This window comes from Anser anser, assembly GCF_964211835.1.
Source record: "Anser anser genome assembly, chromosome: 4".
NCBI lineage: Eukaryota > Metazoa > Chordata > Aves > Anseriformes > Anatidae > Anser > Anser anser.
This window is the reverse complement of record NC_139724.1, coordinates 62,933,170-62,954,574: the sequence shown is the minus strand read 5'-3', so window position 1 is coordinate 62,954,574 and position 21,405 is coordinate 62,933,170. Positions and strand designations below refer to the sequence as shown.

Sequence of the window (21,405 nt, the reverse complement as noted above, 5' to 3'; positions counted from 1 at the left end):
GTAAAACCAAAACATAAATAAAACAGCAGCCCAGGAAGAAGAGAGGAGTTATAATCCTCATAAAATGTTCAAGCACAGCTACTAAACACCTTGAGAGTCGGGAGACCGCTGGAGAAAAGGGCACATACTGCTCTACGGGCAGCACACACCTGATCCACAGCTGCTGCTCTGAGATCTCTCTCACCTTGGGGCTGGCAGAGACCTCCCTGTGCAGAGATGCTCACAGCATCCCTGACAGCACGCGGGTTTCTCAGGGAGTTTCAGGAGGTATACACAGCCAAATGAGGCAGCACTGCACAAATCCCCAAAAGATAACTCACGCTGGTTGTATTAGACAAGTTTTTTCTTCTGCAGCAAAGGCAAAATTTCTTTCGTGTTTAAATCTATATACCTTCCCAGCAAGTAAATTTAAGAAAGGTTTGGTGCATGAAATATGTAATACAATGAATTTTCTCTGCAGCTAGATTTAGCAAGCAGAAGAAAAGGGCTAAAATAACCCTTTTGTTTATATATTTATTCAATCATTTAGCACTGTATAACACCCCACTGCAGAACAGCCACTGCAGAGAAGTTTCTCCCATCTCAAATCACAGTGCGATAGGAAGGAAGAGGAAGGCCCAGCTTCTGCACTCCTTAGCCACATGAACTGCTACAGACTGCCTGCAGGACAAAGATGGGGGCCAATCGCCCAGGGATGCTGCAGCATCGCCCTCCTGGCCTCTGCTCCACAGCCCCGACTGCCAGGCTGTTTCTGCCTTGGAGCTGCCCTTGCTGTGGGAAAAGGTTGGACCCAGGCACCTCCAGAGCTCCCTTCTGATCCAAGCTGTTCTAAAATTATCCTACAATCACGCCAACTTTTTATCATAAATAATTTAGCAGAGGAGTGACAGCACTGCCAGGAGGCATGTAAGGAAGCTGTTTTTTATTATTGACAAAGGCTTCCTTTGACACGTTTCCTATTGTGAATCAGTACAAGCTACAATTTAAAAAGCAGTAGCCTGTCCTGTTGAATAAAAACTGAGTTTTTAATCAGTTCTTCTACTTGAATGTGTTTGTTCTCTGTCATATATGAAAATAAAATGTTTTACATAAAGTTTTACATAGATACATACATTTATGGACATCTGTATGTGTGTATGTATATATAAAACTACTGAACAGAACCACAGAGCAGTTGAGGCTAGAGATCACCCAGCCTAAACCCTGGCTCAGAGCAGGGGCACCTACCACAGGTTGCTCAGTGCTACATCTAGTCAGGGCTTGATCATCTTCAAGGACAGTATCCAATATATAAAATAAATACATAAATATATATCCCAAACCCCTGTGATTACCCCTATTACCTGTGGGTAATAGGAAACCCCTATTACCTGTGATACACTTAATTTGCTCAACATATTCCTGATTCACAGTTGTTATTTATACTTTCCACCATTTATATCCTGACAGTCAAAAAAAAAAATGACAGAACTGGAATACACTATGACAAACTGATGCAGGAAATGGCACTTTCTGTGTGTTTACAAAATTTGGAGGCTCTAAAACCTTTTAATCAGAAACTAAAGCACCTTTAGGATTATAGTAAACAAGAACGCCTGAAAACAGGTACAAGAAGTTCCCACACGGATTTCATTAGGTATTCAGTAGTGAGAGAAATAACAGGTTTCATGTCATACACAGCACAATGACTACTATTACACAGCCCATTTTTTAACTCAATTTCAGAATGTGAGTTTTCCCTGCTGAATAAAGATTTACTACTTATATTACTTGGGAAAGATTTTTTTTTTCCAGAAGTAATTTGAAGCTTCAGGGTGTTTTTCTCACCAGGCAGCACACAACGGTTGACCATTCTTTACAATGAATTTACTATTTCAATAGCCCTCGGTATCAACTGTTAGACGTATTGCCAGTTAATTCATTTCAAATGAAATGTGGAAGTCATATAAATATTCCCGTAAAAAAAAAATACTATTGGCTAAAACCAAATGTAGAATTACCTTCACTTACCCACCTACACGTGTAGGCACAAACATGCCTCAGAGTTTTGCAGGATCACGAATCTCCATCTCAGGTTGTATGCACATTTACTACAGCAGTACTTAAAGGTTAAGTGGGGGAGTGTCCTGTGCCCCCCTGTGTAAATTGTGTACCAGGAGCACCAAGTTTTCACATATGGCTACGTAGCTCACTGTAGCACACTGCAGAGGCACCTCCGCCTACGTTTAATTCACTCATCTACACAATTTACGTTTGCTTTTATGAAGTGCCTTTCTTCCCTAGCTAGCCTCATCTCTAGCATTCAAATACGTTTTTATTTAAAACTGAACTAAGGTAACTCCACATGATGCTATTCTGTATCATCAGCAGAGTACCTCACAGCTGATCCGACACCTTGCGTCTGATTTCTGTTTCAGACATAAAAGCACTAGGCAGGTGTGAGAAAGAGCAGTGTCCTCTATTTTCAAATTAACTGGATTACTTCCGAAATCTTGGCTTGACCAGCTGCACACATTGTTTCACAGGGACAGTAATCTGAAGCTCTAGCACAGAACACATTTCATCACTGGGGTTAAAGAGATTTACCTTGTGAGACTCATTTACACGGCTAATTACATTACTGCTTTGCACTGTCTCCTTCCTGCTCTCATCGCACATGCGAAAAGCTATCTGCCCTGGTTAAATCTAACTAGCCGGATGAACTGTTCAGTTACCAATGCAATTTGTGATGAAGAAACAATCACCACCTCCTGCATTGCATGAGGATCGTGCACACAGGCCCAATACTGTACTTCTCAGACAAGAAAATGAGGTTACCACTAGGTCTGCTTCTTAGAACCACTTGACAGAAAACAATAGCAAAAATAATACAGATTTAAAAATAAGCTCTCTGGCTATTAAGTACCAACATAAATTAGTTATAAATGCTTCTGCCAAGAAAGCTATTCAAATCTAGGTGACAGGAAAACAGCTGGAGTAAAACCTTTGGGAACACTGTGCTTGATCTTGACTCAAACAATTCCATTGAGCCAGTTCAGCTATAGTGTAACTCCTGCATTAATCAAATTATGCCAGAAATTAATTTATCCTTTTAAGCGTAATGTAACATATTAGGCTTCTATTCTGAAAAAGACTTCAAGCAAACCAGTAAGCACCATGACTGAAGCATTCAACTCACACTGAATGGAGATCTTCAGAACAACAGGGGAGAATTATATAGATAATATACATGATAAGTTAATAACTGCTTTCATGCCACCTCATTCTCATATCACAATATTTCATCCCACTCCCCTTCATCTCTAACAGATAAAAGTCAATGGACTATGGACTCACTTCACAGTTCAGCGTGTTTCTGAATATGGGTCAGTTTGATCCCATTAACTGTCATGAAAAAATAGCAATAATTAGTCTGAAATTAATGAATTAAAATAGCTTCAAGCTTGGTTTTTTTCCCTCTCTAATTATGACACAGAATAAAAAACAACCCTTGCAAGTCCACGAAAACCAGAAAAGCTTGATAACGTCTGAAATGTTATACGAGATAAAAATCTTCTGGGTGTTTTATAGCAAGTTTTACTGCAAGCTTACTGACGTTTTAACATACTTGCTTTGACCTGAGCGGAGTTTTGGTTGCTTCCCCAGAGTCAGAACACCTCTTGCCATTAACGTGAGCCATGGTCAGAGCCCACTCCTTTTGAAGAGGTCTCCTCCCGCAGGTAACCTAGGGACCGTCCCTGCACCGCTGCCAAACTACCTAATGGCTCTGCTCACTCGTACCATTCCTAATCCCGGCTCTACTCTGCGCTGGTGCGGCCTCACCTCGAGCACTGTGTGCAGTTTTGGGTGTCACCAGGACATGAAACTATTAAAGAATGTCCAAAGGAGGGCTACAAATATGGTGAAGGGTCTGGAGGGGAAGATGTACGAGGAGCGGCTTAGGTCCCTGGGTTTGTTCAGCCCAGAGCAGAGCAGGCCGAGGGGAGGCCTCATGGCGGCCTGCAGCTCCCTCACGAGGGGAGCGGAGGGGCAGGCGCTGAGCTCTGCTCTCTGGGGACAGCGACAGGACCCGAGGGAACGGCATGGAGCTGGGACAGGGGAGGGTCAGGCTGGGTGATACGGAAAGGCTCTTCACCAAGAGGGTGGTCAAGCACTCGGACAGGCGCCCCAGGGCAGTGGTCAAGGCACCGAGCCTGCTGGAGCTCAAAAAAAGTTTGGACAACACTCTCAGACACATGGTCTGATTTTTGGGTGGTCTTTTGCGGAGCCAGGAGTTGGACTCGATGATCCTTGTGGATCCCTTCCAACTCTGGAGATTCTGTGATTCTTTGACTCCTGCAATGATCACTTGGCTTTGGCTCCACTGCAGGGCTAGGTGGGAGCTCAGTAATGGTGACAGCAGGAGGGCCCAACATGCACATTGGTGCACAGAGTGTCCCGCTGTATTCCTCACCCCATGCCACCTTTCCTCTTTCTGCAGGGCAAGAAAACTCACTCTGTAGGTGAGATAGGAAGTTGCTGAGTTGAGATCTTTCCACTTCCCATGCAACAGAAAACCACTTCAGTCCACAGATGGAAATGTGTAATACATGAATTCACTCCTATAGGCTAGACCATTCTTTTTCAACCCCAAATTAAAAGGTGTCACTCCCCTCTTCACAGTCTCCACTGGACAGACTGGAGCCATAACCCTTGATCCCAATCTAAGGAAAAAATGGACAAGAAAAAGGCAAACAAAAAAGGAACCTTGCCATTGTACTGACATGCAAAATGATGCCCTAGAACCCAATATTCTACAGTGCCTGGTTGCATGGAGGTTTTAACCAAAAATACATACAAAATTGCCTAATTATTTTAATTTCTCATCTGCAATGCATGTTTGACTTTTCACCCTCTTCTGCCTTCAGTATGCTGCTTCCTCTCACCAACACGATTATCTCCCATTCTCATTCCCTGACTTTAATTGCATGGTGATCAAAAGCAAGAGAAAGATGCTACATTCCCAGCTTATCCTGGACTACTCTGGATCTGTATCAAAATCCAGCAACACACAAAATGAGACAAAAAGCAAATATGTAGTAAGTGCATTTAACATCTTAATAGTCTTGAAGAGTGTGTACTGCTTTAATCGTGGCTGAAAGAAAAGAATGCCTAGAAATGAGGCTTAGCTTATACTGGATGCAGTGAGGGGTGATGTGAGAGGGGTCAGGCTACAATATGAAACGGCTGAGGAGATGGATGAACAGCTGTGAGCTGGATCAAAACTGTAGGAGCGGTCTAAGCTGGGTGAGTTTTAATCAGAGCGCAGGTAGGACCAGGTGCAGTGCAATCGCTGAAGATGTGGAACTGCAGGGCAGCCAACAGCTGCCAAGCACACATCCTGCAATAACCAGGATGTGAAATATCCGGGACTCTCTTTACACCCTACTGACAGAAAACAATTGTTATATGGAAGAAATTACACAGCAGTGGATTAGATAAGTGACAGTCTATGAATTTCATTCATTCACAGAAAAAGTTCCCTAATTTCCTCAAAGCATGGATGAAACTACAGAAGTTCTATAAATTTAGCTTCCTCAAGGTTGTTATTACTCAGGAAGACCAACCAAGTAATTTTGTCTTCCACAAAAATGTCCTCACACCTTACAGCTGCCCCAGGCTGAATTTATCATCCCCTCCCCCCCCCGCCTTTTTTTTTTTTGGCTTTCCATGAACATATGCAGACAATGTTAAAGAGCCTGGCCAGAAAATAAGTTTAAAGTTAAAAAAAAAAAAAAGCCAAAGCCACAATATTAACTGTTATACTACACCTAAAATGAAAGATTTCTCCTTTGAAAATAACCTTTGCAGGGACTTTTTAGCAGTTCTTTGCTACAAAGAAAGTTCTGTTCTTGCTGAAGTTTTGGAAAAAGAACAAAAAGAGAGAAGCCTTTAGAAAAATCTCTGCTTAGGAGTTTGCAATAAATTTGCATATATCATGCAGACACAAAGTCAAGTATAAAGCTTTGAAGAAGTATCCACACAGAAACTGCACCGTCTCATTTTCTGAACACAATGAAACTTCTGTAGTGCATTGTTTGTGCCACTGCAGCTATTTTTTGCCATTTATTTTGTTTGTAGTAGCTACCTAAAGTTCTCTCCAGGCCACCATCTGGTAAGGATTTACAACAGATTACAGGAAAAGATTTAACTTGGTACACTGTATATGCTTGTCTGTTTGAGCATACTGCAGAGCAATTTCTTGATAGTTCAAGAATTGTCTAACATATTGGACTTGTAATTTTTATCAAAATAGTAAACACCTTCATTATAGAACAATTGCGGTTTTCCTGCTCTTCACTTCTCTCAGAAGTTCCCACAAACTGAGGGAAGCACAGAAAATCCTATCTCTGTGTTGCGTAACTTGAATTGTTGGAAATATGAGTGCAGATAATTGGGAGTGACACGCTGGCGCCCTGCTGGTACCAACTTTTACTTACCTCAGTAAGTGGCTTTCTGCAGCTTTACTGTGATTTCTCAGCATTCCCTCTCTCTGTTTTTCCATTTATGCAAGGGCCAGAATCTTCCACATGTTTGATAATGGTGGCACACACAATGGTTCAAAATACTATGGCGATCACCCCTTCACTCAAAAAAATCAAAGAAAAAGGAAAAGTTGCTACTTTGGAGAAAGATCTCAGCTTTGTACAGGTACATCTTTCAGCTTTCATCTTTTGTACCTGGGCATCTTTCAGCTGAGTTAAACATCCAAAGCAATTAAAATTAACTCTTTTTAGATGAGAAGAAATACATCTGCGTATTTAAAAAAAATGCAAAGCAGGATTTGGATGTTGGGTTTTTTTTTTGTGATTGATAAGCTTACACTAAGGCATATATACTGAAATTAATCAGTTGAAACTACAACAGTGGGCATCTGTGGCTGATTTCTGATCAGCTGATTTCCCTTCTAACTAGAAAATAACTCACTTGTGGAAAAGGAAAAGTACACTTAAAAACTTTCAATATGGAAAGATTTAATAATGTTCAAAATCACTAAATTAATAGTGATACATTATTTTGCTCCACTAACTTTTCAATAGTGCACATTCAGTTAGGAAAAAAACAGCATTTTGTTTCGCTAAAATACAAAAAATCTACATACCACAACTTGAGAAGCAAAAAAAAAAAAAGCAAGAGCAAGGGAGAAGAAAAATTTCTAATTCTCATAACTTTAAACGTAACTAAACATTGAATATTAGGCCTGCAGAAACAACATTTCTTGCAGAAATATGTCAGACTCCCGTTACTTTGGCTGACATCATTTAAGAAAAAGCCATTACGCACCAAGAAGAGTTTGTTGCCCTGGAAAAGACAACCTAAGCAAATTATCAGACAAGAAAAAAAATGAGAGGGCTAGGCTAATGTTGTGTAATTATGAAGGCCCATAACAAAAGAAAACAAAGTCAAATGCCTGCTCTTCCAAAAGCAAGCAGTATCCATACAATATCTCACATTAATTCAAATTGCTTTGTAAAGATGATGAAGGAATTGAGACTCCTCCAGGGTTTTGAAAACATTATCCCAGTAAGTTCAGTAGGTGGGTGGTTGGACCAGATGATCTTGGTGGTCTTTTCCAACCCTTCTGATTCTATGATCCCCTCTCTCAGTCCCTGTCCATTCCACAATCTGAGGAACCTCTTCTGAGGTTCAACACTTGGTTGATAGAAAAACTTATATAAATAAAACAGAGGGGGAGGATGGGCAGCAGAATAGGTGCCATTGTAGGGCCAGGAAAAACAGGGAGCCTCAGGTGAGTGGCCTGAAAACCCACCCAATGTCTGCAATCAAGGAAAACTTTCCGAGAGGTTCACAGATGATACATGTCACCAGAGAATCGGCTGACCCAAAACCTATTCCATCACGCTTCTCACCATATGAGATGTTGGCAGGTATGCTCTGGAACTCTCAAATAAGCTTTCATCCTTCAATGTTTCAGGTTTCCTGACTACAATTTTGTTACCAGAGGGAGGGACACAAACTACTCCTCTCTCCAGGCGGTGCATTCTCCGACTGTGACTGCACACTGGCCTCTGAAAGGTAAAACTTGGGCTGATGCCCAACATGCTTACCTCTTTGCCATGAAATATGACATGGTTGGCCAATCTTTTAGAGACGCAATGAAAAATGAACACACAGAGAACTTAAAGAGTTTAATTCACTGTTTTACTGTAATTGCTGGTGCATAGACACCACACTACATTCAACAGAACTAACGTTACCCACTCATACACACTGCACACAGTAGTACCGCCCATCTAAATACATGCATTTTTAGGAGATGGTACCTTTTTTCAAAAACAAATGAACAAGTAAGAAAACACAACACTTTATTTTTACCTAGAATGATAAGCAAATGGCAAAGTGAGCTCCTGTGATGATACCGTCCCGTACCTCCCACTCCTCCCCTCCTTGTAGCCACAGCCCCTGGATCTGGCTGCACTCAGACCTCAGCCCTTGCACTGATGCAGGGATCACTGCTCATCAGCCCCTTCTGAGCAGCCTCCCCACGGAAAGTAACCCAACTCCCTCAAGCTCTGCTCAAGGTTCATTTTCATTAATTTCTCACTTCTGTCTTAATATTATTGAAGTTATAAGGCCAGGCTGGATGGGGCTTTGAACAACCTGGTCTGGTGGGAGGTGTCCCTACCCATGGCAGGGGGGTTGGGATTAGATGATCTTTAACATCCCTTCCAACCCAAACCATTCCGTGATTCTAAACTGTGAAGCTGAATTGTCATTTTTCAATTACTGTAGAAGCATGGATTTGTCCCAGGCACAGCTGGCATCTAGCATTAAACCAGATCAGGGCAAGCACTCGGGATACTGTGGAGAGAGGATTCCAGGTGTACGTAAATCTGAAAATCTTGCATTAATCAGATGTGCTACAGCGGTTAAAACTGACTTGCATATTGTCTACCTAATACCTGTCTCTAAAAGAGAACTGTTAGTGTCTGCAACCATATTTTCCTATGGTGGCTTCCAGCAGATGATCTGTTTAAGCCTCCCCTTAAGGAGACAGAACCTCTGTCTCCTCCCCATCCACAAAAAATCTGACAAGCAATCTGTTAAATAGTCTTCAGTTTGGAATAGTTTGTGGAAAAAAAGAACTATGCTTCTGACGCCTAATATAAAAAGCATACTTTAAGTCCTCGTCAGAAAGTATTTCAGTATTATTCCTTGTTTACACATGTATATCATCAAGTGGAGCATCTCTTAACTTCCCAGCATGAAATGAGCAATGATCTTTTAAACGCTGTTTCCTTAAGCGTATGTGAGTGGGCAGAGAAAAGAAGATGCTAATTTATCTTGTATCTTCCTGCTGTTCAGTATTCCACAGTATTTCTAACCTTAGACACAAGGCGTTTCTTTCAATATATACCCCACAAGACTAAATAAAGGAGCTCTGTAAATCCGCCGTTATTCCAGTTCTACCCAAATCACTACCACTGCTACTTGCTACATACAACCCCTACCACCGAAACCTGCATTTTTGATAAACACACTTTGGCTACTGCCTTAAATTTGTGCCACACTTCTAGCCACAGCACTAAAAAGAACAATACCTGCACGTGGTGAAGGCAGCGACTACATCTCACTGAAGCTGTCGTTTCACAACACAGCTTAGCCAATTTAACAGCTACCTTACTCTAAGGCAGGTCTTGCTCTTCTTCCCTCCAGCTTCCTGCGCCACCAATTGCATCTGTGCCCCCAGTCCAGCTCCAGGAGGCAAGTTTTAAGAAAACCAACCCAGGTGGTGCACAGGGGAGAGCTGTCAAAGAGTCGCTCAAAAAAGCAGTACATCACATCAGCATGGTTCTGCGTCTGAAATAATACTGAGAATGACTTTGCGCAACTGGAAAAGGATGTTTTAAATTTTTACAAAAGGTCGTAATAGTTTTGGAAACCTGAGCACTGTCCTGTGTTGATGAGCTGCAGCATCTGCACGTAAGCCAGAGCCAGAATGCAGTTCTTGGACATGGCCAGCACCTCCAGGAGTCTCAGATCTCGAACCAAGAGGACATCACAGCCATGCACGGCTGCATTTAGCTCCAGTGCTGCAGCACCCAGACGCACGTGCATGTCATGCAGGCATGGCTGAGATGCTTGTGCAGATGAGGCAAGGGTGTTAGTGTCAAGTGTCGCATTTAGTCTACTATTAGATTGAAATTGCCAAAAAAGGAAAGGCTTCCTGAACCTGTTCTGTTCAGATACCAAATCAGAAAACCACAGATCTTGTCCTTTCACCTTTGCACTGATGCTTTTTTTCATACAGAAACCGTGGAAGATTTATTAGTTACAGGAAGCAAAAGCCAAGTAGAAATGGACACGCAAGAAGTAAACTTTTTTTCAAAAAAAGCTAATTTTATACAAAAAAATAAAATTCTGACTTTTTAATTGAGGGGGTGATAAAGTCTTTTGATGTTTTGCTTTAGAACCTCAACTCTAACACATCTGATGTATTAAAAACCCCACACTATCCTCAGTGTTCATCCAACCTACCTCCAAGAGGGTTTTACTTATGTTTTTTCTATTACAGCTATACTAGCTAGACACACTGTTTATTTTCACATAAAATTGTGTATGTTTTTTTTTTAATGTAAAATATGTTACAACTGCTGAATACACTCATGTGGGATACCAATTTCAGAGATAAGGAACACAAGACTAACTTGCTGAACTTGATTTGCAGCTGCTTTGAAAGACTGACCAGGCGAGGAAAAAGGAAGGACAACGGGGGTCAGAGCCAGGACTTGCACTAACACAGACCACTTCTGCTCTTCAGTCATATCCTCAAACTGCTCAACAGGTGAGACTCTGCAAACAGAAAGAACTGAGGGATGCAGTCCAGGTCTAAAAACAGCTTGCTGTTCTTCTTCCCCACAGATAAACACTACACTTAATGCTATGCTTTGCCCGGCAAGCATACGCACTCAAGTTCACATGAAAGCTTTCCTCCTGCTTCAGCAGGAACAGAGCAATCCAGACTGAAAAGCAGAAGCTGGAACAAAGCAGTTGTAATTTAAAGCAAGTGGCACAACAGTCCAGCAATACACTCAGATACAATACGAGGTAAACATGCCTTTAAGTTTTTGCCTTATTTCATCTAAAAAGAGAAGGAACTTTATTCCCAGTTTGTTTCTTTTGTGAACTCTTCACGCTTTAGTTACAAGACACAAGCTGTGAAAGTGAAGATTTGTTGTGCACGTCCTGCTGGCAAGTGGAATCTCAGATTAAAATCGTCTTACCGCAACTAACAACCAGTTTCCATGGGAACAAAGACAAAGCCATGCTAAGATATTCAGAGCAGCCAGAGGATCACACTGACCATGCCCTTTACACGCAAAGTTCCCACCTGAAGGTCTCCAGCCCAACAGGTGACACACACCACGTCACAACTATCAGTCAACTTAACCCTATTAATAACTTAATGCTTCGCTTTGCAACAGATTCTAGGTAGGACAAAGACTTGTTTGGGTAGATGTCCTCCTAGCTGAGTGATGCAAGCAACCTGCAATTTCCCTATTATCTATTTACTATAAGCAATGCTGTTAACAGTAAAGAATAACGATGCTCTATCCTGCACTGTCCTCGACAACAGAAACAGAGAAACCAGGACACAGCAAGACTGAAGAGACCTACTGTATGAGCATCACATATCAACCCAGTTACCAAACAGTCCTTCCACTCCAGTGTATCATCAACTCATAGTGGAGGCTGCTTCCCTTCTGAACAGCTTATGCTCCAGAGTCAGTGACTCCCATTTACACCAGTACATCATCCAGCGAGAGCCAAAGTATTTGACTGATGGAGTTGAAAGCAGAATCCATTCACAGGCACTGAAGCATTGCAATCAGACATCCTTGTTCATTTTTTAATCTAGTTTCAGGCCATACCCAAGGAGCACAGCACTGTTCTTAAAGATCCAGCAACTGAAAGAAACCAAAAGAGCTCCAGTTCCTCACCCAGGTTCTGTTAGTGTGCTTTACTCAGGCACTACATTTAATCCTATTAATAACTTACCCATTAAATCTGAACTTAGATTAAGCTGTATGTCTGCAAACCTCATGGCATGAGCAACATACTTAATTAGAAGCTGTTTATCAAATAATTACTCAGATTTAATTAAATAATAAAAAAAAGCCTTACAAAAAAGCTCAACTATTTTGTTTTAAAAATTGAAAGTGATTGCTCTATTTAAAGTAACTAATAAGAACATTTAAATACATTTTAAGACTTAATAGCAGGCAAATGAACAACTTAAGAACAATTTTTCCCAAAGACTCTCATGTACTTCATATTTTGCTTTAATCACAAGCTATAAAGCTCATGCTAGCTTTTTTCCTAAAGGCTTACTTGGTACTGAAGGAGTGTAGATGTTACACTGTAACATTAGAGTGCTACTGCGAGCACAAAAATGACTTGCAAAGGCAGGAATATCTACATGCAGTTAGACAAACCTGTCACTTTTTTCTTTTTCCTCCTAGCTAAGTGTACTAACAGTAGATTGGAAAACCAAACACTAAGTACTTCCAAGTACTAGGGAAAAATATATAAGACTACTAAGATCAAAATTTGAAGTGAGTCCTGCCTATGAATAACGTTCCTCCTCTATCTTACAGTTAGATTTGATATTCTGGGGCATCAACCTGGAACTAACTCTTCTGAAGCACCAGACCAAGTGGGATGACAACATTTGCAATTAGAAACACTGAAAAGGCTTTCTGTGCACACTTGTGATTATGTTTATTTTCATCTCTGAATCAGAATTAACTCTATTTCAAGTTGGCAGTTTAAAAAATCCAACGTTTCAAATATGTAACTACACCATTAATACACTGAATGTGAAAATAGAACAGCATATGGCAAAAGAGATTAAAGGGATTAACCAATTAAATGGTATGACTCAAACTGACATGATCCGCCAAATCTGCATTTTGCAGTGAGGTGTGCAGGGGCATGGGAAAAGGACTTCACCTAACGAAAACACTGAAAGCCAAACTTCTAAAAATAACTGCTTTGGTTAAAAGAGTCTGCTAGGACGCTAGCAGGAGTGAGATGTGTGAGATGCTCAAAACTTACAAGGTAAGCAGAAGTGATTTACTTTTGGATGTCTCCCTTCTCTTTAACGCTGGATTTCACAAACACCTACTTAAGTGATGCAGAACTTACCACAAGCAGTCCCATGTGACTGTAATCTTGATAGCAAACCAAATACTCAATTATTTATATATTTAGGCCACATAATGTTAAATTTGACATACAAGGCTATAGATCAAATTCCCATTACTACAAAGACAAGGTAAATATCTCACTGACTTCAGGTTTCCATAATCAAAAGACAGCAAAATACTCAGGCGGCCTTCAGACCCAGCAGAGGCCTTTTTCTGAGAGCTGAATGCAGACAACACCCCTAGTGTATGGGGTCTCACGGGGAGGCAAACAGTTTGTCTGTATGTTTAATGGAAGGAAAGAGGCAAAGAAAAGCAGAGGCATCTGGAAACAGTTCCTCCAAAAGGCGACGCTCCATCAGCTCCGTGCAACTGGCCTCACTACGCCTCGTGTAAGACCTGCCCAGAAGGCAGGTTTTGCAGGGAGCAGACACCAAGCTTTTGCTCTCCAGGTTAACGTCTGGGACTCCGGGCATTTGTCTAAACGTGATCAATTCATTCAAGTTCATTTGACTTCTTCTACAGCTATCGAAGAAATGGCAAAAATACAAGCAAATAATAGTTGACAGGTATCATACAGGTCTGTCACCAAAGAAGCTGCTTTTAAATCCTTCAGTAATTTTAAATCTTACCATAATTGTATATACAACAAAGTAATTTAAGCTTCTTTTATACAGTTACAGCTAAAACACCAAAAGGAATCAGTAACAAGCCAAAGCCCTCCTTAGGTTATTAAAATTTCACCTCAGTATAATTTTAAATGCCAATATTATACAAACACATTAGCATTTTCTTTTAACAGCTGAATGAAACAAAAAGCATGCTGAAAATTTACATTACTGCGACTATTAAATCCACAAACACACAGATCCCAAAAGCACATTTCCAGCAATGCGACCTCGATAAGCACACGCTCTTTTGGTATCTCAACTTTCCCTTTAGAAGGGACAATTTAGTAAGACAGGAACGGGGGCTAGGAACATAAATGCAGTTCCAGTCTTCACTTCGGCTCACAAAGGAACAAGAAATTGCATGCCTGTGTAAAGGAACTGCCCTTATATGAAAGTTGACTGTTGATGCAAATATGGAAACAAATGAAGTTTATTTCAAGTTGCTAACTTTCTGTGATCCTTCCTAGGCTACATCCCTTAATACTGTACTAAAAAATAAAAAAGTTTGCCGTAATATACAAATCAGAGACCTGCCTTTTAAGAATTTCATATTAAACAGAAAACAAGTTATGCTGTACTCACACCCCATGCTTCTGAGCATAAATTAGTAAAAAAATTCAGGTAAGAAAAGTAGCCTCAAATGCATCAATGACAGCTTTGAGATATGAGAGAAAAGTACTGTGAAATTTCATTAACATTTCGTTTTCATTAATAGCCTCCAACTATGCATAGCAGAAAAAAGTGTTATTTGTAAGGAACTGTACACATTCCCAGGTCACACCATATGCTAATAATCAAGCCCTTGCTATCACGTACTTCCAAATTATGGTCTTGGTACCAATAACAGATCTGAACATAAAATCAACGAAAATGTTTATCGACTTACCTTGAGGAAAAGGATTGGGCTGTACTAAATACAGGAAAGCATGGACTATTTTAAACAAAATTCCTATTGGCCCGGGTTCGTGGTATGCACCTGTATCATACGTCTTGGCAGGTACAAATCCAAAATCCAAAGTCCCGGGAGGCGGTTTGTATATAGGCTGAACCTCTGAAACAGTACTTCCACAAAACAACAGCAGCAGCAGCAGACAGAGTTCCACAGCCATGGCTAGCAGTATTCATAAAATTTGAGGTAGAGATATGTGTCCCACCAAACCTAGAAATCTTCAGTACATTCACTCGGGGGTTAGCTTTCTAGGCAGTAAAATGCTGGTGTCCTCACACCTTTTATTCTCGGATGTCTTCTTGTTCTGGAGTGGTATGGAAGCCTCTCACGGAAATGACTCAGTGCACCATCTCTGGAAAAAAGACAAAAACCAGCTTGTTAAGGTGTGGGCATGCAAATAGGAAAGTGCAAGATACCTGCAATCTTCTGCACAAGTTGAACGTATCATCAGCTGTAAAACCAAGCTTGGTAGGGCAGAAAAGAAAAAAAAGAAAGGACTGAAGGTTGTGAATCAAGTGGTCTACTGCACGCACTGTACTTGAAAGAGGGATAAGTACAATTATGCAGAGTTCCAGGTCAATGAGTTTTCAAAAACAAAGCAGAGCATTGGGACAGCTCCAAGGGAAACAAACACAATTAAAGGTACAAACATATGAATTGTAGCTCTGACTAAACACAGTATGCCATGCAACAGTAACCGCAGCGTGTGACTAACCCCCACCTGCTGTTACTCCAGTTGATGGCAATTATTGGCCATATCCCGTAGTTCCTTTAATCTGTAACTTTCCAGTTTGTAGGACTCCCATTTTCCTCCCCATGCAGGACCTAGAAGAGGGCATCTCTGTGACACCTGTTTCACAACTAGAGCCAGAGACTGTATCTCAATTTAAGCCTCCATTCTTTTAACCATAACTTTTAATCACTGAAAACAGGTAAAAAAAAATATTTAAAAAAATGCAATAAAATCCACCACCGTCTCCGAAGATAACAGTGAGTGTCAGCAATTACTTTCTCTTAACTCAAACCATCGCAAGGTTCTCCTTAAAAGCTTGAGCAGTCAACAGTTTTTATTAATAGCTTGCTAAAGCTAAGTGGCACTAAGGTGACTTTGGCTGCTTATGCATCTTTAAGAATGTTGTGAATCGACAAAACCACAGCAGTTTCATCAAGTGCCTCTTCAGAAAAGTAAACACAACCCCCTCAGGTTTCCAACAAAACATCTGGACCACAATGCCACTAGTGGGGACACCTGGGGACACCCTGCCCCTGACAAGACACCCGCTTCAAACCTGGGAGCACCCAGCACAAGCTGCCTCTGCTCGGCATGCCTCTGCTGCCATTTCCAGCAGCACTGCCCGATGGAAATGTTGTTCAGATCACTCACTTGCAAAAATGATGGCAAAGCAACACGAACGCCTCTGGCCTCAGCCAGCTGAAACTCACGCCAACATCTTCACTTGTGAGGTGCTTCCAGGTCAAGGAGAGTCTGAAGACAGAAACACTTCCACCAGTTGGTAGCAAGGTGAGACTTAGTCTCTCCCATGCCTGACAGTCTCTGTAACAACACAAGCTACCCTTCCAAAAACCATAACGACTTGCTAGAACGAACAACCTGGAGGGTTCGTTCTCTACTCTGTCCTGCGTGCACAAGATAGAGCAGCATCAACAAAGATATGGGCCTCAGGAATGCAAGGCCAGATCGAAGAATGTGAGACAGTTTGGTTTCTCTGAAGCCCAGTCTAGCTGAAAACAAAAACTCGCAGCTATTTTTCCCCCTTATGGCTAGTGAAAACCAAGGAAAACAATAGTAATCCTACGAATATCAGCGGTACCAAACCTTATTCAAAACGCCACTGTTAGCAACCATATGTATATGAAGCTCAACGCAGAAATGTAAAAACTTAGAAGTCATTAAACCAGGAGGATTTCTTATCAGAAAGAGAAAGTTTAGTTCAATAATAATGAAAGAAATAACCAGCTCCAACATATTAGTTTTCTTCCTTTAATCTTTTCTTGTTATTAGACTTTCTCAGCAGAAACGACCAGAACTGAGTGCAAAAGGTTTTTCTCTTAACGACAGATCAGTGACGGTTGTACAAGTTTGATAAGATAAAGCTCAGCTTGTTTTGCTTAAGAAGTTTGGACACTTTCTGAGCCAAGTTGAGCTTTCTGGAGATTTCTGAAGAACCACTCCGACACCCCAGTAAGCCTGAAGCTCACACAAAGTAACTGAGCCTTGATCCCAAAAGTTAAGGAAGATGATACAAAACTGTACAGAAGACACCGCATGGAAATGTTAGGTGTGTATATGAAAGATAAAATTAGAAGGGAAGACGACTTCCATAACTGGCATCTTAAGGCAAAGCTAGAAGACAGCACATTTTCTGTAGTGTGTTCTGTTATACCAGAGAGATAGTGGAAGAAGAAAAAGTCCATACAACTTCCTTTACCTTAAAATCCAATTATTATATTTTTAATAACAATTTAAACTGGACCTAATTGTACGAATAATTGTCAAACAAAGCACTATCAAAATGTCCTTCCCATTCAGGAAAACCATCACCATGCCTGGCAGAAGTGTAAAGTCATACATTAGCTGATACAGAATCCTGGCAGTTTTAAGACAAGGACACCACTGAAATTGCAAGGACACTACCTGTACTGCAGAGACAAACAATATCCTGCTGAACAGAGACAGACAAGCACCTTCCTATCACAAAGACACCACAGAAATCTCCAATTCTATATAATTTTCAGATAAGCCTTTATAAAGTTCAAGACTTTTCAAAAATCAGGGGGGTGCCTTGCAAGAAAGAATCTGCAGGATTCTTACCAGGCTCTCTGCCTTTATTGGCAAATAAATCACAATACACTTGGTAAGACAGTCTTATTGGACAATTCCTCTAGGCTGACACCAAGTCTTCTCTAAACTACGTAAAGGTTACATTAATAATGACCAGGAACTTGCAGAAACACTATTAAGCCTATAACTCTGAATACCTGTGAGCATTCAGGTATTCAACGTACCTAAAAATAAGTCAGGTATAAAAACCTCCCAGCAGGTATCCTCATCTTCAGATCTAAAACAAACACATACCTTGGCTGGGAGCATCTTAGTAGTTAAATATGCTAGATAAACAGCGTAGAAAATGATAATCAGTCCATGAAGTTTGCATTTGTGAGAACTGCAAGCATGACATACACACAAGCGAGAAATGTATGAAGAGAAGTGGATAGCAGCTTATGGTAATCTTCGTTGCAGCATGTGGCCGTCTCATTTCCTCCAGAACAGTGAGACATCACTGCAGTCGGTGAGCTGTAGTAACACCTGCCCAGCTCCCCAAGTTCAAGTAAACAGTGAGTGACAAGAAGCTGTGTGAACCTTTGAAGTGTTTCCATTAACTAACTGTCAAGGTGCGTGAAATGAACAAGGCGTTCATTTCATGCTCATTTCATTAGTTTTGATTACAGTATATATACACATATATACCTGTTAACTACTTATGATAAATAGCAATGAAAACTTTCATTTATTTTCTGTGTGGTTTGCTAGCATCCATCTTTAGCAGACTGGAGCTGTTGCTTTTTATTCTGCAGCTGTCACTTAAGCATTCTCCATGCACAAGTCACTAAACTTAATTCCCGCTTTTTTAAAGCACTACCTGTGGGAGACACCATCACTCCTCTGCCAAGTACGCTGCAATATTATCACATCTCCAATATATCTTGCTTGGTATTAAAAAAATAGCAGTATTTTGCAAAACCAATAAAGCTTCTGCAATGCCAGTGCAAGTTTAAGATGGGAAGAGGAGACAAACCAAGAGATGCAGAAGTTCAATAACTGCCTCCATCAACTCTAAGGAACAGAACTGGGAAGCAGCACGATGTCCAGATCTTTGTTCCAACGGCACCGGCCTCCTCCTATTTAACATTGCAATCCATGCACATACGACGCTGCAGTGCAGCGATGCGAACTATGATTAACCCTGCGAAGTGAAATTCAATCAAGCAGGGGCTAGATTGCTGAAACTCAACGTGGGAGCCTCCTGGCACTGACCCGGGGTGGGACAGTGGAAGCAGGAGCTGTCCGCAGGAAGCCCACCCCAAGGAGCTGGCTGTATTTCTTACATTTCATTAGTCATTTGGAAATGCATGTCCATAATCCCCTTCAGAGTTCCTGTGAAAGCAGCCACCAAAAGACCTGAAATAAGGCAGTCACAAAGCCGGTAGCTACAGCTGGCCTTTGACTCCAAGGTGTGTATTAAAAAAAAAAACAACAACACACAAACAAGGCATAACACAGCAAGCCAAGCTGGCTGCTGTCAAGTTAAAATGGTACGGTTTTCTGCTACAAAACCTCTCCAAAGCCTTCCAAGGATTACAACCTGTTGCCATAGGAGGAGTAGGAAGCAAATAAGCCTAGTAAACACCAGAGGCTGCAGAACAGAGTCTGGCAGCACCAACAAAAACCAAACAAAATCTGCACCTCAGGAGGCATCCGACATGACTGCTGGATGCTCAAAACAAAAAAGCATTGAAGTCAGAAAAAAGGGACATTCGGAACCCAGGTTGGCTTTGAGCAGCTAGCTACTTCATAATCTGAAATAAATACATATCAAAATTAATTAATTAAAAACCAAACCCCACACCCTGCCACTTTTACAAGCCACAGCAGTTTACAGACAACAGAAAGAGGCAAGTAAAAATAAATTCCAAGCGAGTTATCTTCCCCGGATCTGCAGCTCTGATTTTTAGCCAACCGCCTACACGTGTGTGTTTTCATGGACTGAACAACATCAAAAACACACAACGTGATTTCCAGTGGTGCCTTTACACTAGTATTCGTAAAGCGTTCCCTTGTGAGAGCGCTTCCCGGCATCTTGTAGATGTTGAAACACCACGAAGCCATCCCACGGAGAGGCAGCTCTTCAGCAGAAGTGAGGTGAATGAGGGCTCACTACGTGCCCTAAGGACCACCGAGGGCTCAGTCTGTGCCCTAAGGACCACCGAGGGCTCACTGTGCGCCCCAGGACCACCGAGGGCTCACCGCGCGCCCTAGCAGCACCGCACTCGCACAGCCTGTCATAAATTACAGCCGACCCAGATTATGCCCACTTCCAGCCGAGCCCAAGTTTCCCCCCGGCCCTCCCCATCACTGAGCACCGCGGTGACCTCCTCCCCGCCACGCCGCCCAGCCCTGGGAGCCGCCAGCCGCCCAGCACCGCGGGCACCTCCGCTCGCCCTCCGCCGGCGCACCGCCCGCCCTGGCGGCTCCCCCGGCCGCTTCCCCGTGCGGGGTACGGCGGGGGCGCAGCCCCTGTAACCCGAAGGGCTGCCCCGCTCCCCGCCCGGCAGGCCCAGGCCCTCACCGCAGCGCTCCCCCCCCTCCCCAAGCCGACCCCCAGAGCCAGCGGCGGGGACGGGAGAGCCCCTCCGCCCGCTCGCAGCCACCATTTCACCGCCGAGCCTCCCCGCCACGAAGCCACCCGCAGCCCCCCCCCCCCCCGCCCCGGCTCCCCTCAGCGCAGCCCCCCCAGGGTCCCCCCGCTCCCCCGCAGCCGGCTTCCCCACCGCCCCCCCGGGGCAGGGGGCTCTCCCTCCCCGCCGCGCTCCGTCCCCTAGCAGAGAAGGGCAGCGACCCGCACACCGCCCGCACCGGGGGACCCCGCCTCGCCCCACCTGCCCCGGGGGGGCAGCGCTGCCCGGGGACCCCTCCTCACGCTCGCCGGGCACTCACCGGGCGGAGCGGGGACGGGGAGATGGAGGCGAACGGGGCACGGCGCGGCTCCGCCTTCCTGAGGTGGTGGCGGCGGTGGCGGCGGTGGTGGCGGTGCCGCCCACGGACCGTGGGGGCGGGCTCTGCCCCGGGCCGGGGCTGCGGGACCACCCCGGCGGGCTGCGGGAGGAGAGGGGAGGAAGAGGAGGAGCGTGAGGGGCTTGGCCCCGAGGGGAGAGCCGGGGTGAGGCGAGGGGGCTGCGGAATGCCGCCCCCGAGGGCCCCCGGGGGGTCAGGCCGGCCCCCAGACCTGTTGCTGCTGCCCGGGCTCTGCAACGATTTCTCTTAGGATCCCCCCTTTTTTCCTTTTTTTTTTGGAGTTCAGGCTGTTTTGCTCTTCCTGTCAATTCTATCCCTTAAGGTTACTTCCCTCATTAGCTGTTGTAAGGGCGTCTCGGTTTACCCCTCCCGGGGATGCCCTTATTTCTTGACAAGGTTATCGTTTCTTTTGGGACCGTGTGTCCATGTTCCTAAGTGACTTTGTTTCTCAGCCCAGTGATTTATTGGTAAGACAAGAAGCTCTTTTCCTACAGTAACACACACTTTCCTCATTTGTCCTCTGATTTTATTTGCAGCTTGGGTGTTTCAGTACTGCCCTCCCCATTGCAATATTGAATCACAGAATCATCTAGGTTGGAAGAGACCTCCAAGATCACCGAGTCCAACCTCTGACCTAACACTAACAAGTCCTCCACTAAACCATATCACTAAGCTCTAAATCTAAACGTCTTTTAAAGACCTCCAGGGATGGTGACTGAACCCCTTCCCTGGGCAGCCTACTCCAATGCCTAACAACCCTTT

General features: G+C 43.1%; 1 protein-coding gene across 8 annotated transcripts in view; it reads right to left on the bottom strand.

The window, feature by feature from the left end:
* The window catches only part of PROM1 (prominin 1), a 63,088-nt gene extending 42,100 nt beyond the window's left edge, over window positions 1-20,988 (bottom strand). The window contains exons 1-2 of one of the 8 annotated variants that reach the window (XM_083835777.1): window positions 20,566-20,988; window positions 14,766-15,180 (exon numbers count right to left, since the gene is read on the bottom strand). In XM_083835777.1, coding sequence (XP_083691903.1) covers window positions 14,766-14,988 — 223 coding nt within the window. In that variant the 5' untranslated portion in view covers window positions 14,989-15,180; window positions 20,566-20,988. Of the gene's footprint in view, window positions 1-14,765; window positions 15,181-15,549; window positions 19,686-20,507 lie in introns of those variants that run through there. The other 7 variants (XM_083835776.1, XM_083835773.1, XM_083835772.1 and 4 more) reach the window with 7 other exon arrangements.
* Window positions 20,989-21,405: the final 417 nt, after the last annotated feature.